Source organism: Zootermopsis nevadensis, unplaced genomic scaffold (assembly GCF_977971745.1).
Source record: "Zootermopsis nevadensis isolate Lab colony 2312 unplaced genomic scaffold, Znev_1.0 Znev_ptg000015l, whole genome shotgun sequence".
NCBI classification, from domain to species: domain Eukaryota; kingdom Metazoa; phylum Arthropoda; class Insecta; order Blattodea; family Termopsidae; genus Zootermopsis; species Zootermopsis nevadensis.
In genome coordinates this window covers 2,747,937-2,761,644 of record NW_028259147.1, presented here as the reverse complement: position 1 = coordinate 2,761,644, position 13,708 = coordinate 2,747,937, and the positions used below count along the sequence as shown (strand labels likewise).

Here is a 13,708-nt window from a genome sequence, read left to right as displayed (position 1 = left end):
ACCAGGTCTTTCAACAGACGGCCTGGCAGATGTCGGCTGACAGAGGGAACGTATCCTGCAGAGAGCGACGCCGGCAGACCCCGCTTTCCTAAGAGAAAGGGAGCGGAAGTGACCGGGTCAAAATTTTTGTCTAGAATTTCGAAAATCTGCAGTTATCTATGCGTTTCATGCCATTTGCAACCATTTTCAATTTTTTCAAAATTTCGAAAATTTTTGAAATTTCAGATTTTTCGAAAATTTGCGAAAAATCAAAAAACGTAGGAAATCGTCTAGAAAGCGCACAAAACCAAGAATTTTTGAAAAATTTCAACTTTTAAATTTTTTTCGAATTTTCCGTAAATTTTGGGTTTTGTGCGCTTTTCAGAAGATTTGCAGCGTTTTTTGATTTTTCGAAAATTTCGAAAAATTTGGATTTATTTTTTCAAAATTTGACCATACCCATCTCTATCAGAACTAGACTCTGCCGGATCCCGACTCTGATACTGTCTACAGCACACAGTCTCAACCGTACTCAGTCTGTGCCTCAACCGGTGTCTTCCTTGCACGGTGTGCTTCACGTCTCTGCTTGACTCTGGTTAACAAGGTCTCTGCTTGATGCGGTGTGTGCATCAGCCTGTACATGCTTGACTCGGTCTCTGCCTCACCCGATCTCTGCTTCCCATTTTCTGTGACTCACCACGTCTTCGCCTCACTCTGTCTGTCTCACACCTCTCTGCTTGTTTCGGTCTGTGCCTCACCCGGTCTCTGCCGAACCAGGTCTTTCAACAGACGGCCTGGCAGATGTCGGCTGACAGAGGGAACGTATCCTGCAGAGAGCGAGTCCGGCAGACCCCGCTTCCCTAAGAGAAAGGGAGCGGAAGTGACCGGGTCAAAATTTTTGTCTAGAATTTCGAAAATCTGCAGTTATCTTTGCGTTTCATGCCATTTGCAACTATTTTTAAAATTTTGAAAATTTTCAAACTTTTCGAGAAATCAAAAAACGTAGGGTATCGTATAAAAAGCGCACAGAACTAAGAGTTTTTGAAAATTTTCAATTCTTAAATTTTTTTCGAATTTTCCGAAAATTTTTGGATTTGTGCGGTTTTCAGAAGATTTGCAGCGTTTTTTGATTTTTTGAAAATTTCGAAAAATTTGGTTATGTTTCTTCTAAATTTGACCCTACCCGACTCTGCTACTGTCTACACCACACAGTCTCAACCGTACTCACTCTGTGCCTCAACCGGTGTCTTCCTTGCATGGTGTGTGATTCACCACGTCTCTGCTTGACTCCGTCTCTGGTTAACAAGGTAACACCCAGTCTGTTAGTCTTGATCTCTGCATCACATGGTCCCTGCTGGACTCTCTCTCTCTGCCAGACTCAGTCTGAGTAATACCCAGTCTGCTAGTCTTCATCTCTGCATCACACGGTCCCTGCTCGACTCTCTCTCTGCCGGACTCAGTCTGTGTAACACCCAATCTGCTAGTCTCGATCTCTGCATCACACGGTCCCTGCTCGACTCTCTCTCTGCCAGACTCAGTCTGTGTAACACCCAATCTGCTAGTCTCGATCTCTGCATCACATGGTCCCTGCTGGACTCTCTCTCTGCCGGACTCAGTCCTTGTAACATCCAATCTGCTAGTCTTGATCTCTGCATCACACGATCCCTGCTCGACTCTCTCTCTGCCAAACTCAGTCTGTGTAACACACATTCTGCTAGTCTTGATCTCTACATCACATGGTCCCTGCTGGACTTTCTCTCTGCCGGACTCAGTCTGTGTAACACCCAGTCTCACCTATTCTTAATCTCTGCTTCTCACAGTCTCTGCCAGCCGCAGTCTCTGCCTCACGCGGGCTCTGAAGACCACTTACTTGCAAAGACAAGCAGTCAGCCCTATAGAGTCTGCTAATGTTCCAGGTTCAAAAACTCATATCCTCTTTCAATTACCATGGTCATGCCAAAGTGTCAGTCCTGGTCCAAGACTTAGTTAATCTGTTCATAACAATGGAGTGGGAAAGCCACAAAGAAGAAGGATAGAAACATTTGAAATGTGGTGCTATGGAAGGATGTTGAAAATTAAGTGTACTGATAAAGTACGAAATGAGCTGATCTTAGACAGGATAGGCGAAGGAAGAAGTCTATGGAAAAATCTTACGAGAAGCAGAGATAGGATAGTGGGACACATTCTGAGGTACCCAGGATTGGTTAATTTGGTAATTGAAGGGAATAATTGTAGGGGGAGACAAAGATTGGAATGTGTGTCGCAGATGTTTGAGGATGTGGGCTGTAGAAAATATGTGGAAATGAAAAGATTAGCGCAAGATAGGCGAAAATGGAGGACCGCATCAAACCAGTCGAAAGCCTGATGACAAACAACATTGTAGGCCCATAGTCATTCTAATGGTCATGTATGTAGTAGGCTCATACACCTTTTTAAATGGGCAGGAATAGATTCCTATGTAGCCATTCTAATGGTCATATATAGGGGCTCATTTGTAGGCTTTCTAATGGTCACATATGAAAACCCATACATAACCATTCTACTGAGGAGGTATAGGGGGCCCTGTATAGCCCTTCAAGTGGGCACCCTGATTAAATTCTACCAGGAGAATTGAATGCTAAAAAAATGTCATACTATAAGAAAAGTTACAAGAAAAAACATAAAATTGTACATATGCATATGTACCATGTCATGGGGGCATATAGGGGAGTATATGTGAAGCTCAATGCATTCTTAAGTTTGGCACTAGTTGGAGACAAGTGGTAAACTTCGGATTCCAGCCAAATTACTTCCAGTGTAAGAGCTGCACCATGTCCCAGTACCCATTGAATTGGAATCTGATATGCTCCAGACTGTTTAGACCACTGGTTCAGAACAGGGATGCCACAGACACCTTCCAACAGTGCCACAGAAATTTAAACATCCTAATTATTTTATTCTATGCTGACGGTAGCATAGCTACTGGTAGGGCCTCCCTAACAAGATTGGTCGAGGGGGAGAGGTCAGACTAAGATAGGTACCCTGGTCCTCCAGGTTGGGGGTTGGTCGCAAGGCTAACAACCTTGCACCATAAAAAGGAAGATGTCTAGACAGTGATGAGGAAGAGGAAAGTGTCTGCCACTTCTATGAAACAAATTCACAAACAGCTCATAGCCAGCTGCTTTACAGGAGCTTAAGATTGTTGGTGTATTATCATTAATTACATACCTGTACAACACTTGTTTATATAAAGGAGATGTTTGACTGACTTTTCCTTAAAACTTTGTATTAAACAGTTATAATAAAGAAACAGCCTACAAACACTCGTTGCCCTGATGATGGAAGCAGCAAGCACCTCTGAAATGTCAGTAAACTTCTATCAAACTGTACAGCACAATAACGCAAAAGACAACCATCTTCGCATTTACTCTTCTGCAAGAATTATTTGTATGTGCCCCCCCACCTAATCAATTTCCCTGCCATTTTCAATTAGGTGTATGTTATTGCAGAAACAGATGGTTCATGTTTGTGTTCTTTACTGCTAAACCTATTCAACCTAGAAATAAAATAATAAGATAAGCAAAATATTTAAACATAATAAGTAAAAATTTAATACAAGTCCTGTCATATGAATTTTACGAGTGATTTTACCGCAATTCACCTTCAATTAAAATTCACTCAGAGTTACACAGACTCCAGAGTTCACAAAATATTTAAAAACCTAAGAGCAAATATGGAAGTTCATTAGTTGTTCTGTGCATGTGGTAAGGCCACCGCAGCTTGGCTGTTACTACTGTCCTGACTGTGCTTGTTTCATATATGATTATTCAAGGGCTGACATATACTGGTTACGCTACAGTAAACAATGTACTAAATGCATTACTGTTGCACTCATCAGTATGAATCTACTGTACTTGTTCTTTTAACTGGTCAAAGTGAACTTGAAGCTCTGCTTGGTATTTGTTCTCTCTTTCATAAACAGAGCGAAGCTTGTTTAACTGTTCATTTAAAACATTTTCTAGTTTCCAAACACGCATACGTCCATCTGACACTTCTCTCTTCAGTTTCTCCACTTCAGCTTCTTTATCACTAACAAAAGCTTCAAATTCATTTCTCCTTTTTATCTTCTCCTTCATATCAAACGATCTAACATGTTCCGATAAGTTCGCAGGTGGCCTCCTATGCAACACAGACAACATGCGATTAAACAAAATATTAAATACGAACATCAATATTTCCAGCCAATTAAACGTGACAAACGAAATGAAGATGACATAAAACTATCTCCCAACATTCATTCAACTCACATCTTTATCTTATACATAACTTGGGAGTCCATTTTCCTACTGTGCCTCTATGTGTTGTTAATCTGCAAGGACACTATTCTTTTTCAGAAAACTCACTAGAAGATTCAGTTTTGTTACCAGCGATCTGAGAATCTCATTAGTGCCGATTGATGGGAGAGCAGGTAAATGGCAGTTACTTAGGGGAAACGCAAGACTAACCAAAGCGTATAAGCAAAGTTGAAAATTTACATAAGGGGGCATTTAATCTGAAATTCATACTCCTTAAGAATGCAGTATGAAATGCTTTCAACGCAACAAAATTATTCTAGGAAACGATAACTGAAGGAGTACCTTTGACTCTGCTATTCCCTACCCCTAGGGGTACTGAGTCACTGTTTGAACTTAGCATGTCAATGAAATAAATAGGATACTGAGTGAAAAAATGTGTTTCATTAGTAAGTAATAAGCACACGACTCAGCTTACAAAATGTGTTTTTGTCTCTCAGAAAGGTGCCCGACTAGCAGCATTACTTATTGACCACCATTCCCCCAATCCCCCCCCCCCCCCAAGCATAAGTGTAAAAAGGGAAGGGGATGAATAAGTTTTGATTTAGGAAATTCTTAGCATAAGTTGGCATGACAGAACACAAAGACACTAACAGCAACCTTTGCCAATTTAATTTCATGCTAAAATGAATCACATACAAAGAGCGTTATCTCGTAGATCTATCAGTTCCTGCACCAAGTTAAGTAAAACTGGATATGAAATAAAAATTAAAGCATGTTGAAACTGAGATGAACATTTACCAGAAAAACTTGGTATAAGGCGTGGTAAAGGCTTTTATGCATCAAGACAACACAGTATTTGTCTTCACAAATAGGAAAATGCAGATACAGCCATAATGAAATGATTATGAATATCTCTCCATTAAGTCCTTAACATCTAAGCATGATTTTTTTAATTATAAAGTATAGATGAATTCTTCTCGGGCTACCAGCCATGTCAAGTGGATTAACGGAGAAATCACCAACGTTTCGAGAACCGTCTTCGTCCTTGTCCTCAGGGCTGGTAGCCTGAGAAGAATTCATTACACTCAGTAATCATGAAAGCTTCAGATCATAAAATGTTTAACTTTCATGAGATCTGTACTCTACTCATACGAACTACTTATGCCATTGTAAAACATATCTTCTCATACAGTAACTGGAAATAACATGTAATAGTAAGAAGATAACACATTTCCAATACAGAGGCGCAGGAAGAAAATGGAAAAAGGAAACGTAATAGCATAATCCAAGAAAATGTCATGATACCATGTCACAAGTTCAAGACTTATTAGAGTAGACTACATTACCATGCTAATGTGCCCCTGTCTTGTTGACACTCTTCAGTGATTTCTGCCAATTGTTTTAGCTTATCATTAACATTTTCCTCAATGATAACCTCATCCAGTTCCTTCACCATGCCTTCCAGTGCAGTACTCGTCCATATCGTGTGCAAACGCCCCGCACATGACAGCCTTCCCTGTAGCACTGCCTCATAAATCTCCTCAAACTTCTCTAAACTTAAAAAAAAGGATAGAAAGTTTGTTTCAATAGCTCAAATTCCAACAAGATCTAAAAATTATATAAAAATGATTAGAAACAAAGAATGATATCTTGTTTATTTGGTCAAGTCTTACCATAACAGTTTAAATAGCTTTAATAACTCCAGTCTATAAGAACTTTTACTGTCACATTAAACAGAAAACATATGAAAACACTTCAAATGTTCCAATCAATTTTCAGTCTTCATTTGCTAAGACACGTTTCCAAGGATCTCACATAATGAACCTTCGCCTTCAGATATTTAGGGACACGGACAAAATAGAATCCTCTCTATTCAGTTCTCATCACTACAAAGAGACTGCATTACATTTAATATAAACTAATTTCTTACAAATAAAATAAATGAATAATATATGATTTATTTTAAACAAATGAAAAATCTTAGATCATTCTATAAAGGCAAAACATATATACCTCTATTTTACTTTTATTGCTACTCTATGTATTTTTCTGCAAAGAGACATAACAGTAAATAGGAACCACATTGCTATTAAATTAATTATAGACTTTCGTAATTAGATAATTACTGATGTCTAGTTTTATTTTAAAAATAATATTTCCTCTGATCACATCCACTATTTGTAAATGACAGTCATATTCCATACTCAGCGGAAACTGATTAGAATACTGTGAAATAATCACATATAAAAATACAAATAAGTATCTTTAAGTTTTAATGATTACACATGGTTAATAAATTTTGGATTAAACAATATGTATAAGTATGTTTTAATTTATTCAAATGATGAATATATTTAAAGTACATGACATTATAATAAAGATGGATAATTATGAACATCAAATAGAACATTTTTCGGTTGTGGTCGATTTGTAAGAAGTTGCCGCAGCCAATCAGTGCCATAAACCACCTCCCCCCCCTCAACAATATACAAAATGGGGTTGGTGAGCCGCCATGACTCTTCGACAATATTTAGTGTGCCGCAAGTGTAGAAAGGTTGCTGAACACTGAATTACTCAGTACATTATCCCTAAACTGAGGTCAGCATGCTTTACTATAAGGAGTATCACATTACATGTAAGCAATAATGGTTATGCTTTCTCCTGTAATTATTTTTGTGGTAATACTGTAGCTGACTGTAAATTACTGTCATAACTATGCAATTTATATTGGAATTAGAAACAAGCATTGTATGTGTGCTATGGCATGTTCTGCATCCTTGGCTTGGGCCTATAAAGGATCTATGGAATGTACATAAATTCTATTCTATAGTACTGCACCTGCCCACACAGTAGCACTACCTGTTGTATGATCCAAGAACAGTCAGGCCGGGACAAGTGCAATTTGATCAAATACCACAAATTTGCCCAAGTCACAGCCTAAATGTTACTTGTTTTAATCTCCAATGAAAGAAATAAATATTTTAAGCACCAGGACACCTGCAATTATGTGAGCAACACTGTCATCCACAGTATCCAATAAATTAGTTGTAACGTAAACAAGAAATCAACGTAAAATTAAAGTTTACTAATTTCCGCATTCTCAATCGCATAACTAATCCACCAACAACCCAACAGCAACATTTTTGAATCCCTACTATATTTAGGTAAGCCTTTACAAACGTACATAACCTTCCTCACCTCACGCCAGTCATGATCTTTTCGAAAACGCCTCGCATTCGAACACGAAACAGTTGAACATGTTTTCCTTCTGAATTATCGTCTTGCAAACTCGCCATTTCTGCCATAATTCACTTTATATAGCTGAAATACAAAAGCAATGTGACAGATATAAACCATACAGTAAATTTGAACACAAAAGATCAACCTTCATAGCACAGCCTTCTCGATAATCCGATAGATCTAGATCTACATTTGTTCTTTGTTCTCATCCCTGGGCGCTTTCAGTACTTTTCTTCTAGAACGTTTTCCTGCTTATTATGTCGCCAAGATTTCTGAATTTATCATTTACACCCATCTCGGTGAAAAATTGTAATCGCACCTTTGATTTAGTAACAGGTTTTGAGAAGAAAATGCTTTTTTCGATTCCTATACGTCATAAAATGAAAGACGAGCCTCGATTTCAGTTATTTAAAAATGTGAAAATAGTGCTTCCTAAAATCAAAGTTACAAAATAATTTCAGGTTTATATCTTCTTCCCAGTTTCTTTAGATCCCAGCTGGTATTAAAACTATGGTTTGCTCAGGGCGCACCGGATAATCTGGGCATTCTACCCCCAGCCACAATCTCCCCATGATCTATCCATTTCATGCGAATTTTGCAAGGAATACTTAAGAACTACGAAATGCTCTATGCAAATAATTCGTGATCCTTTAAGCACTTTTAATTTCGCTCTTTGCGGGAAGTTGTAGAACAGTTTCTGTATATCCGACAGCCACGAACGTTCCTCTTTGTGTGGTGTCTATGAGGATAAGTGGGTTAATCCTGAAAGCTGGAATGATAAAGGAATATAGTTGAACAGGTTGCTTTTGTGATATGTGAAGGTGGTTGCTGGAGCTGTGTGTTAGTAGTAAACATGTGTTAACTACAGCTTCTGTGAGCTACAGTGAAATATAAAGAAAATCGTGTTGTTCGAAGTAAAGTGTGGAGACATGCAAGAAAAAACACAAAGGTGTGAACCAGGCGGTATCCGTAAGGGATATTTCCAAATATATGTTTGAGGTTATAATGTCGTGTAATTATTAATAGAATAATGTTGTAGCTGCATGGTCGTATTTAATACTATACAAGAAGCCCAAAAATGCAATTCTTCTATGTAGAATCTTAAAAAGGCCACAATTATGTGAATCATATGGAACCTATCATGGATATTTATAATTTATTTCTAGCGTTACAATATAATGTAATTATTAAGAGAATGTTGTAGCTATATGATTGTTGGTAATATTTTATATGACGTATAGAAAGTAATTTGACATGTGTCATATGAAGAATCAAATAGATCAAACAACAGTTATAAATTCTTGAACTTTCCCTCAAAGGATACATTTTTATTGTTACTGAAGTACTGACTATATTTTTGATCTTGCAGGCTTAAGTTGTATCATCGAGGCCACTTGGAAGGCAATAGATATGTATTCTGCAACAACAGTAGTGATGAAGATGGTGACAGTGAAGAAGACCAGCATCCTTTGAAATTGTATAAACAGGAGCCATTTTTGGAGAGAGAAGTTCAGCCAGGAGATACATTGCAGACACTTGCACTTCAGTTCAATTGCCCTGTTAGTATCTATTAGTGGTAGAATGTTCCCAAAATGATTTAAATAAATTAACATCGGCATGGCTGTACAGACTTTCTTGTATTTACTTTCCTACTCAAATTCAAAATTGATATAGTGTGTCACCAGAATATGAGAAATTATATGGAGGTATTAAAAGTCAGATGATGATTCATTACAAAATAAATTACACATTTTGATAAAACTAAAGTGATACTTGTGCCACATTAATAGAACAGATTTGTGACTATAATAAAATTTTACAGCATTTTTAAAATATTACAGGGAAAGTTGTTAAAGATCCCACATGCATATGAGTTAATTATTTTGTTAGCTTATTCAGACATATTTGATCACATTAATCAGAAGACCAATTAATCTCTTCTGTAATGGCAGGACAAATTTGTTGATCAGAATCTTTTGTATGAACTGGCTGATTAACTGTTCACAGGAGGCAAAATAAAATTATGCATATATATTACAATAAATCTGACAGTGTTGTTGCCATAATAAACAATGTACTATTTAACTTAGTGATTACAAGTTAGTGTGAAGACAGGACGTGCTGTAACATAACTATAGATAGAATAAAGGCTTGAAAAAGTTTATAACAGTCAATAGAATCTGTAAAAGATGGATCCAAGATCTAAATTTAAATATCCATCATGATATATCAAGTGAATATTTCACAGCGACTGAAGTTGATGAAAGACTCTCGGGCAACAAGCCACGTCAGGTGGCTGAATGAACCATTTCTTCTTCTGGCAGAAGAAATGGTTCATTCGGTTGCCCATGTCTTTCATCATCCATCATGATACATTAAAAATAATCAACTTTAAGGATTAACCCCAGTGGCTTGTTCCATCTCCATTAAAATCTCTTGGTTTGCCCATAATTTTTATAGTCCCCCAATATTTCCGTTCTGTGTGGACTATACTGCGTAAGTATTTTTGTAGTAGGTATGCCTTCCATTTCCTTCATATTTACATAATTTATTTCTATAGTCAAAAAATCTATCTTTAACTCCTTTTGAATACCTTCACTGCTTTTTGTCCAAGTGAAAAAATGTGGTCTTGCAGAGATTATTTTCATTTGTAAATAAATTGTTTCATCAAATAAATAATATACTACTACTACTACTACTACTACTATGGCATAACAGCCCAAAATCGAGCCCTAGCCTCCTCAAATAATATACACATATAATAATATACATATAACAGAAATCTAAGTCAGATATTTGCATTGCTCACCCTTAAAAAACAGAATGCAGTATAATTACCCATTCTACAGTCATGAACTTTTGGAGGCACTTCGTAAAATCATCCATCATGTGTTGTAACACATCATGAATCACTTGTCTCATACTGACCTTGAGTTCATCCACAGTGGCAGGCTGGATCTCAAATGCAAAATTCTTCAGATAGCTCTACAAAAAATAATCGTGGACTGAGAAATAATTTTGTGATTTGGCTCCATCTTGCTGGAACCACAGTCTCATGAATTATACCCAACCAAACTGCTGTACATATTGACTTGAAAACCTGTCTCCAAACCTTGCACTGTTGTATGATACTCAACATAAAAGCATCAATCTTCTCTGCCAAACCCTGGAAATTACAAAAAAATGTTGATGAAAATATACTGAAGTAGCAAGAGAATCAATCATCCCTAAGAATGCCTTTAAGATATGTTTTATACTGGGACAAATAAAGAAATGACTTCCATGTTTGCTTCTGTTACCTTACATACAATCCTAATGTCACAAAGATAAAATTGCACGTCGGATGGCTAGTACTAACATCGCATGTCGCAACAGTCCAGCACTACACCTGAAGCTGCTACATCTTCTGATTCATTGACAGGTAGGCTGTATGATCTGAAATGCTTAACAGAAATTGTGTGAACGTGTAACAAGTCAAAGATGACTGTTTTCTGGGTTGGTGCACCATGTAGAAGTTTACCAACATTTCATAGGTGCTTGCTGCCTCCATCATCAGGACAGTGAGGCAGCAAACACCACTAAAATATCACTAAATCTCACAACATGACAACATGACAACCCTGAAAAATGTCATCTTCACACTTGCCGCTGTGACCTCAAATCTCACTTAGTAATGAGGTGAAGGTTACGCTTAGAGAGAAACATATTTAGACAAGTACATATTTCATTAAAATGTAATGACATCTTGGGGAATCAGGCACGTGAGAACGGCATGATATGTGTTGATGTCACAACTCTGATGATGAAAACAAAGTCTCAAAATATTTAATTATAGTATCACTACCTGATCGCTTAAGACTTCGCTGCATTCAGTCACCATGAAAGCTTCAGATCTTGATGTAAATGTAAGGTAAGTATAACTTGAAAGTGTTATCTTGTGAAACTTCTTAATGTCTTTCATCAGTACTCAGTTTAGTTCAGATATATTCTGGGCTTCTTATTTCATTAACCCTATGCTGTGCTGAATCCCGTCATTAAGGTCAGTCTGGTTTATGTACTAACTCAGTATTTGAAGGTCAATACTGTCACCACTGAAATCCCAATATCAAACTCTTCAGTTTCAATTTAATTTAATAACACTCATATCATGGTGTAGCATATAATTTTATTAAAATTATCTTTGTTATCTACCAACACTTTTCTCTGACTCTTGACTCATTCATCACGTCTCAGTCCCTTTTTTACGCCATCATAAAGGAACATAAGACTTGTAAATTTAAGGACAGACTCGCAGTGTTAAATGTTTTAAAATACTTGTTTCTAAGTGTTTATATTTGATTTTTAACCCCGACACTGTATTGCAGATCGCAGAGCTGAAAAGAATCAATAATATTCACAGAGACAATGAGGTATTTGCTCGGAGGACTGTCAAGATTCCAGCGAGGCTATTTACAAGGAAACTACCTGGTGTACATGCAAGTTTGTCTCATAAAGTTATCAGTGAAGCAAGAAGTGGTAATTGTACCAACTCAGACAGTTCAAGTGACAGTCTTATTAATGACATGTCTGCCTCCAGTCATGTGATGAAAGTAGAAATGTCAAACACCTTGCCCAAAGATGTCAGCAGTGTGCCCACAGTTGAATTTCTCGTAGACGATGCCACGCGTGTGTACGGCACAAATAGAACAACTCTAGAGACTTTGGATGTGGAACGTAGCACTAGTCCATTGATACAGCACGAAAACTCTAATATATCCAGTGATGACAAGTCTATGTACAGCTGCAACGGAGCAGATTGGGGTCTGACATGGTTGCAATTATTAATATGCTCTCTTCTGCTTGGATTTGCAGGTCCAGTTTTGTATGTACTATATACAACTGAAGACAAACATACATAGCACCAACATCTGTATTATTCGTAATGGTATGATGGAAGTAAAATTTGAATGTGTATCTGCTGTAGGTTTCAAAGCCAAAGTAAGATTTAGTTATGAAGGTCTATGACAGTGATCCACTATTATGATACTAATGATACCTCCTAGGTTATGTCTGTTGCCTTGGTTTAATTATGTCTACATTGTAAACAGAGGATGCCTTTCTTCAGGTAAAAGCAGTAACTGAACCTAATTACAGACTAGCTCTATTTAACTTGTCAACTTAGTTGCCATTGCTCTCTCTTTTTACCTGAAGATGGAGACAGCAGCTTATGAAACAGACATAATATCAACTGCAGTCAGAGGACAGTATCCAGGAATAATCCTTATATCACAAAATATGCTGGCAGTTGTGCTTTTCATTCCTGTTTTACAATATATTGTACTGTAATTGGTAAAGTTGTCTGAGATTCACATAAAAAAGAACTGCTAATAAAGAATTACAAAACCAGACCCTCAGCTGCCCAAAGTTTTGAAAGTATGAATACAACGTCTGCAAACAAAGTGGAAAGAATTATTATTTACATTTTAAAACTGTGATTTCTCCTTCGAAGCCACAGAGCATTGACGTGGCTTTTCCTAAAATTCTTCCACTCCACAAACCCATACCTTGATGAAACGTGTGAACTCGGCTGCATGTGTCCATCTTCCCCATGAAAGGACATATCTTCGTTCTCTGATGTGTCACTATTTAAAGTTAACTCATAACTAATAAAGTTTAATGCATATCACTGTATAAAATTAACAGAGAGCTTAGTCAAGAAATTAATGGTTAATATTTCATATAAGATTAGAAACACTCACATACACAAAAGAATTGTATACATGTATTTTATTATAGGAAGTATTTTTGTAGTTCCAAAAGAAGCTATTCTTTTCAAAATTGTCAGAAGTTAAAATGATATACTTGAGAGATATTTTATAATTTGTACTGAATTAGGATTTCCTTTAACTTTATAGCTTAATTAATACAAAATGTAGCAACTGAAAAGAAAATACCTTGTACGGTGCAGCACTGTTCTTCAGTCACAGTTCAAATCATGAAGTAGCAAATAATTGAAGACAGTTGTCTAGGTAAACTTCTACCACACTACGTGGCAATACAACCCAGAAGACAGCCATCTTCGGACTCATTGCCGTGTAAACCTCAAATCATACTTAGCAAATTATTGTCTGCGGAGTGTAAACTACGGTGTAAGATTGTGGGGAGTGCAAACTTCTTGGTACAGCTAGAAGTTTTCTGTGATTACAGTGGTTGATAAAGAAATTTAAAAGTAATAC

The 13,708-nt window shown here is 37.0% G+C and overlaps 2 protein-coding genes across 2 annotated transcripts; one reads left to right on the top strand and one right to left on the bottom strand.

Moving 5' to 3' along the window:
* Positions 1-3,126: 3,126 nt before the first annotated feature.
* LOC110838588 (uncharacterized) lies at positions 3,127-7,695 on the bottom strand. The gene is made up of 3 exons (XM_022081905.2): positions 7,452-7,695; positions 5,600-5,809; positions 3,127-4,137 (listed from the first exon to the last, which is right to left on the bottom strand). Exons 1-3 carry the CDS (start codon positions 7,556-7,558, stop codon positions 3,864-3,866), a joined length of 591 nt encoding a protein of 196 aa, XP_021937597.1. The 5' UTR covers positions 7,559-7,695; the 3' UTR covers positions 3,127-3,863.
* Positions 7,696-7,772: 77 nt separating this feature from the next.
* LOC110838587 (lysM and putative peptidoglycan-binding domain-containing protein 3) lies at positions 7,773-12,880 on the top strand. The gene is made up of 3 exons (XM_022081904.2): positions 7,773-8,442; positions 8,863-9,052; positions 11,858-12,880. Exons 1-3 carry the CDS (start codon positions 8,423-8,425, stop codon positions 12,389-12,391), a joined length of 744 nt encoding a protein of 247 aa, XP_021937596.1. The 5' UTR covers positions 7,773-8,422; the 3' UTR covers positions 12,392-12,880.
* The last annotated feature ends 828 nt before the right edge of the window (positions 12,881-13,708 follow it).

Bases quoted from the DNA above. Each gene is read 5' to 3' on its own strand.
- LOC110838587 (XM_022081904.2), top strand. From the start codon at position 8,423: ATGCAAGAAAAAACACAAAG. The intron at 8,443-8,862 runs GTGTGAACCAGG...TTGATCTTGCAG, and splicing joins ATGCAAGAAAAAACACAAAG to GCTTAAGTTGTATCATCGAG. The intron at 9,053-11,857 runs GTTAGTATCTAT...ACTGTATTGCAG, and splicing joins CACTTCAGTTCAATTGCCCT to ATCGCAGAGCTGAAAAGAAT.
- LOC110838588 (XM_022081905.2), bottom strand. From the start codon at position 7,558: ATGGCAGAAATGGCGAGTTTGCAAGACGATAATTCAGAAGGAAAACAT. The intron at 5,810-7,451 runs GTGAGGAAGGTT...CTTTTTTTTAAG, and splicing joins AAGATCATGACTGGCGTGAG to TTTAGAGAAGTTTGAGGAGA. The intron at 4,138-5,599 runs GTAATGTAGTCT...TGTGTTGCATAG, and splicing joins GACAGGGGCACATTAGCATG to GAGGCCACCTGCGAACTTAT.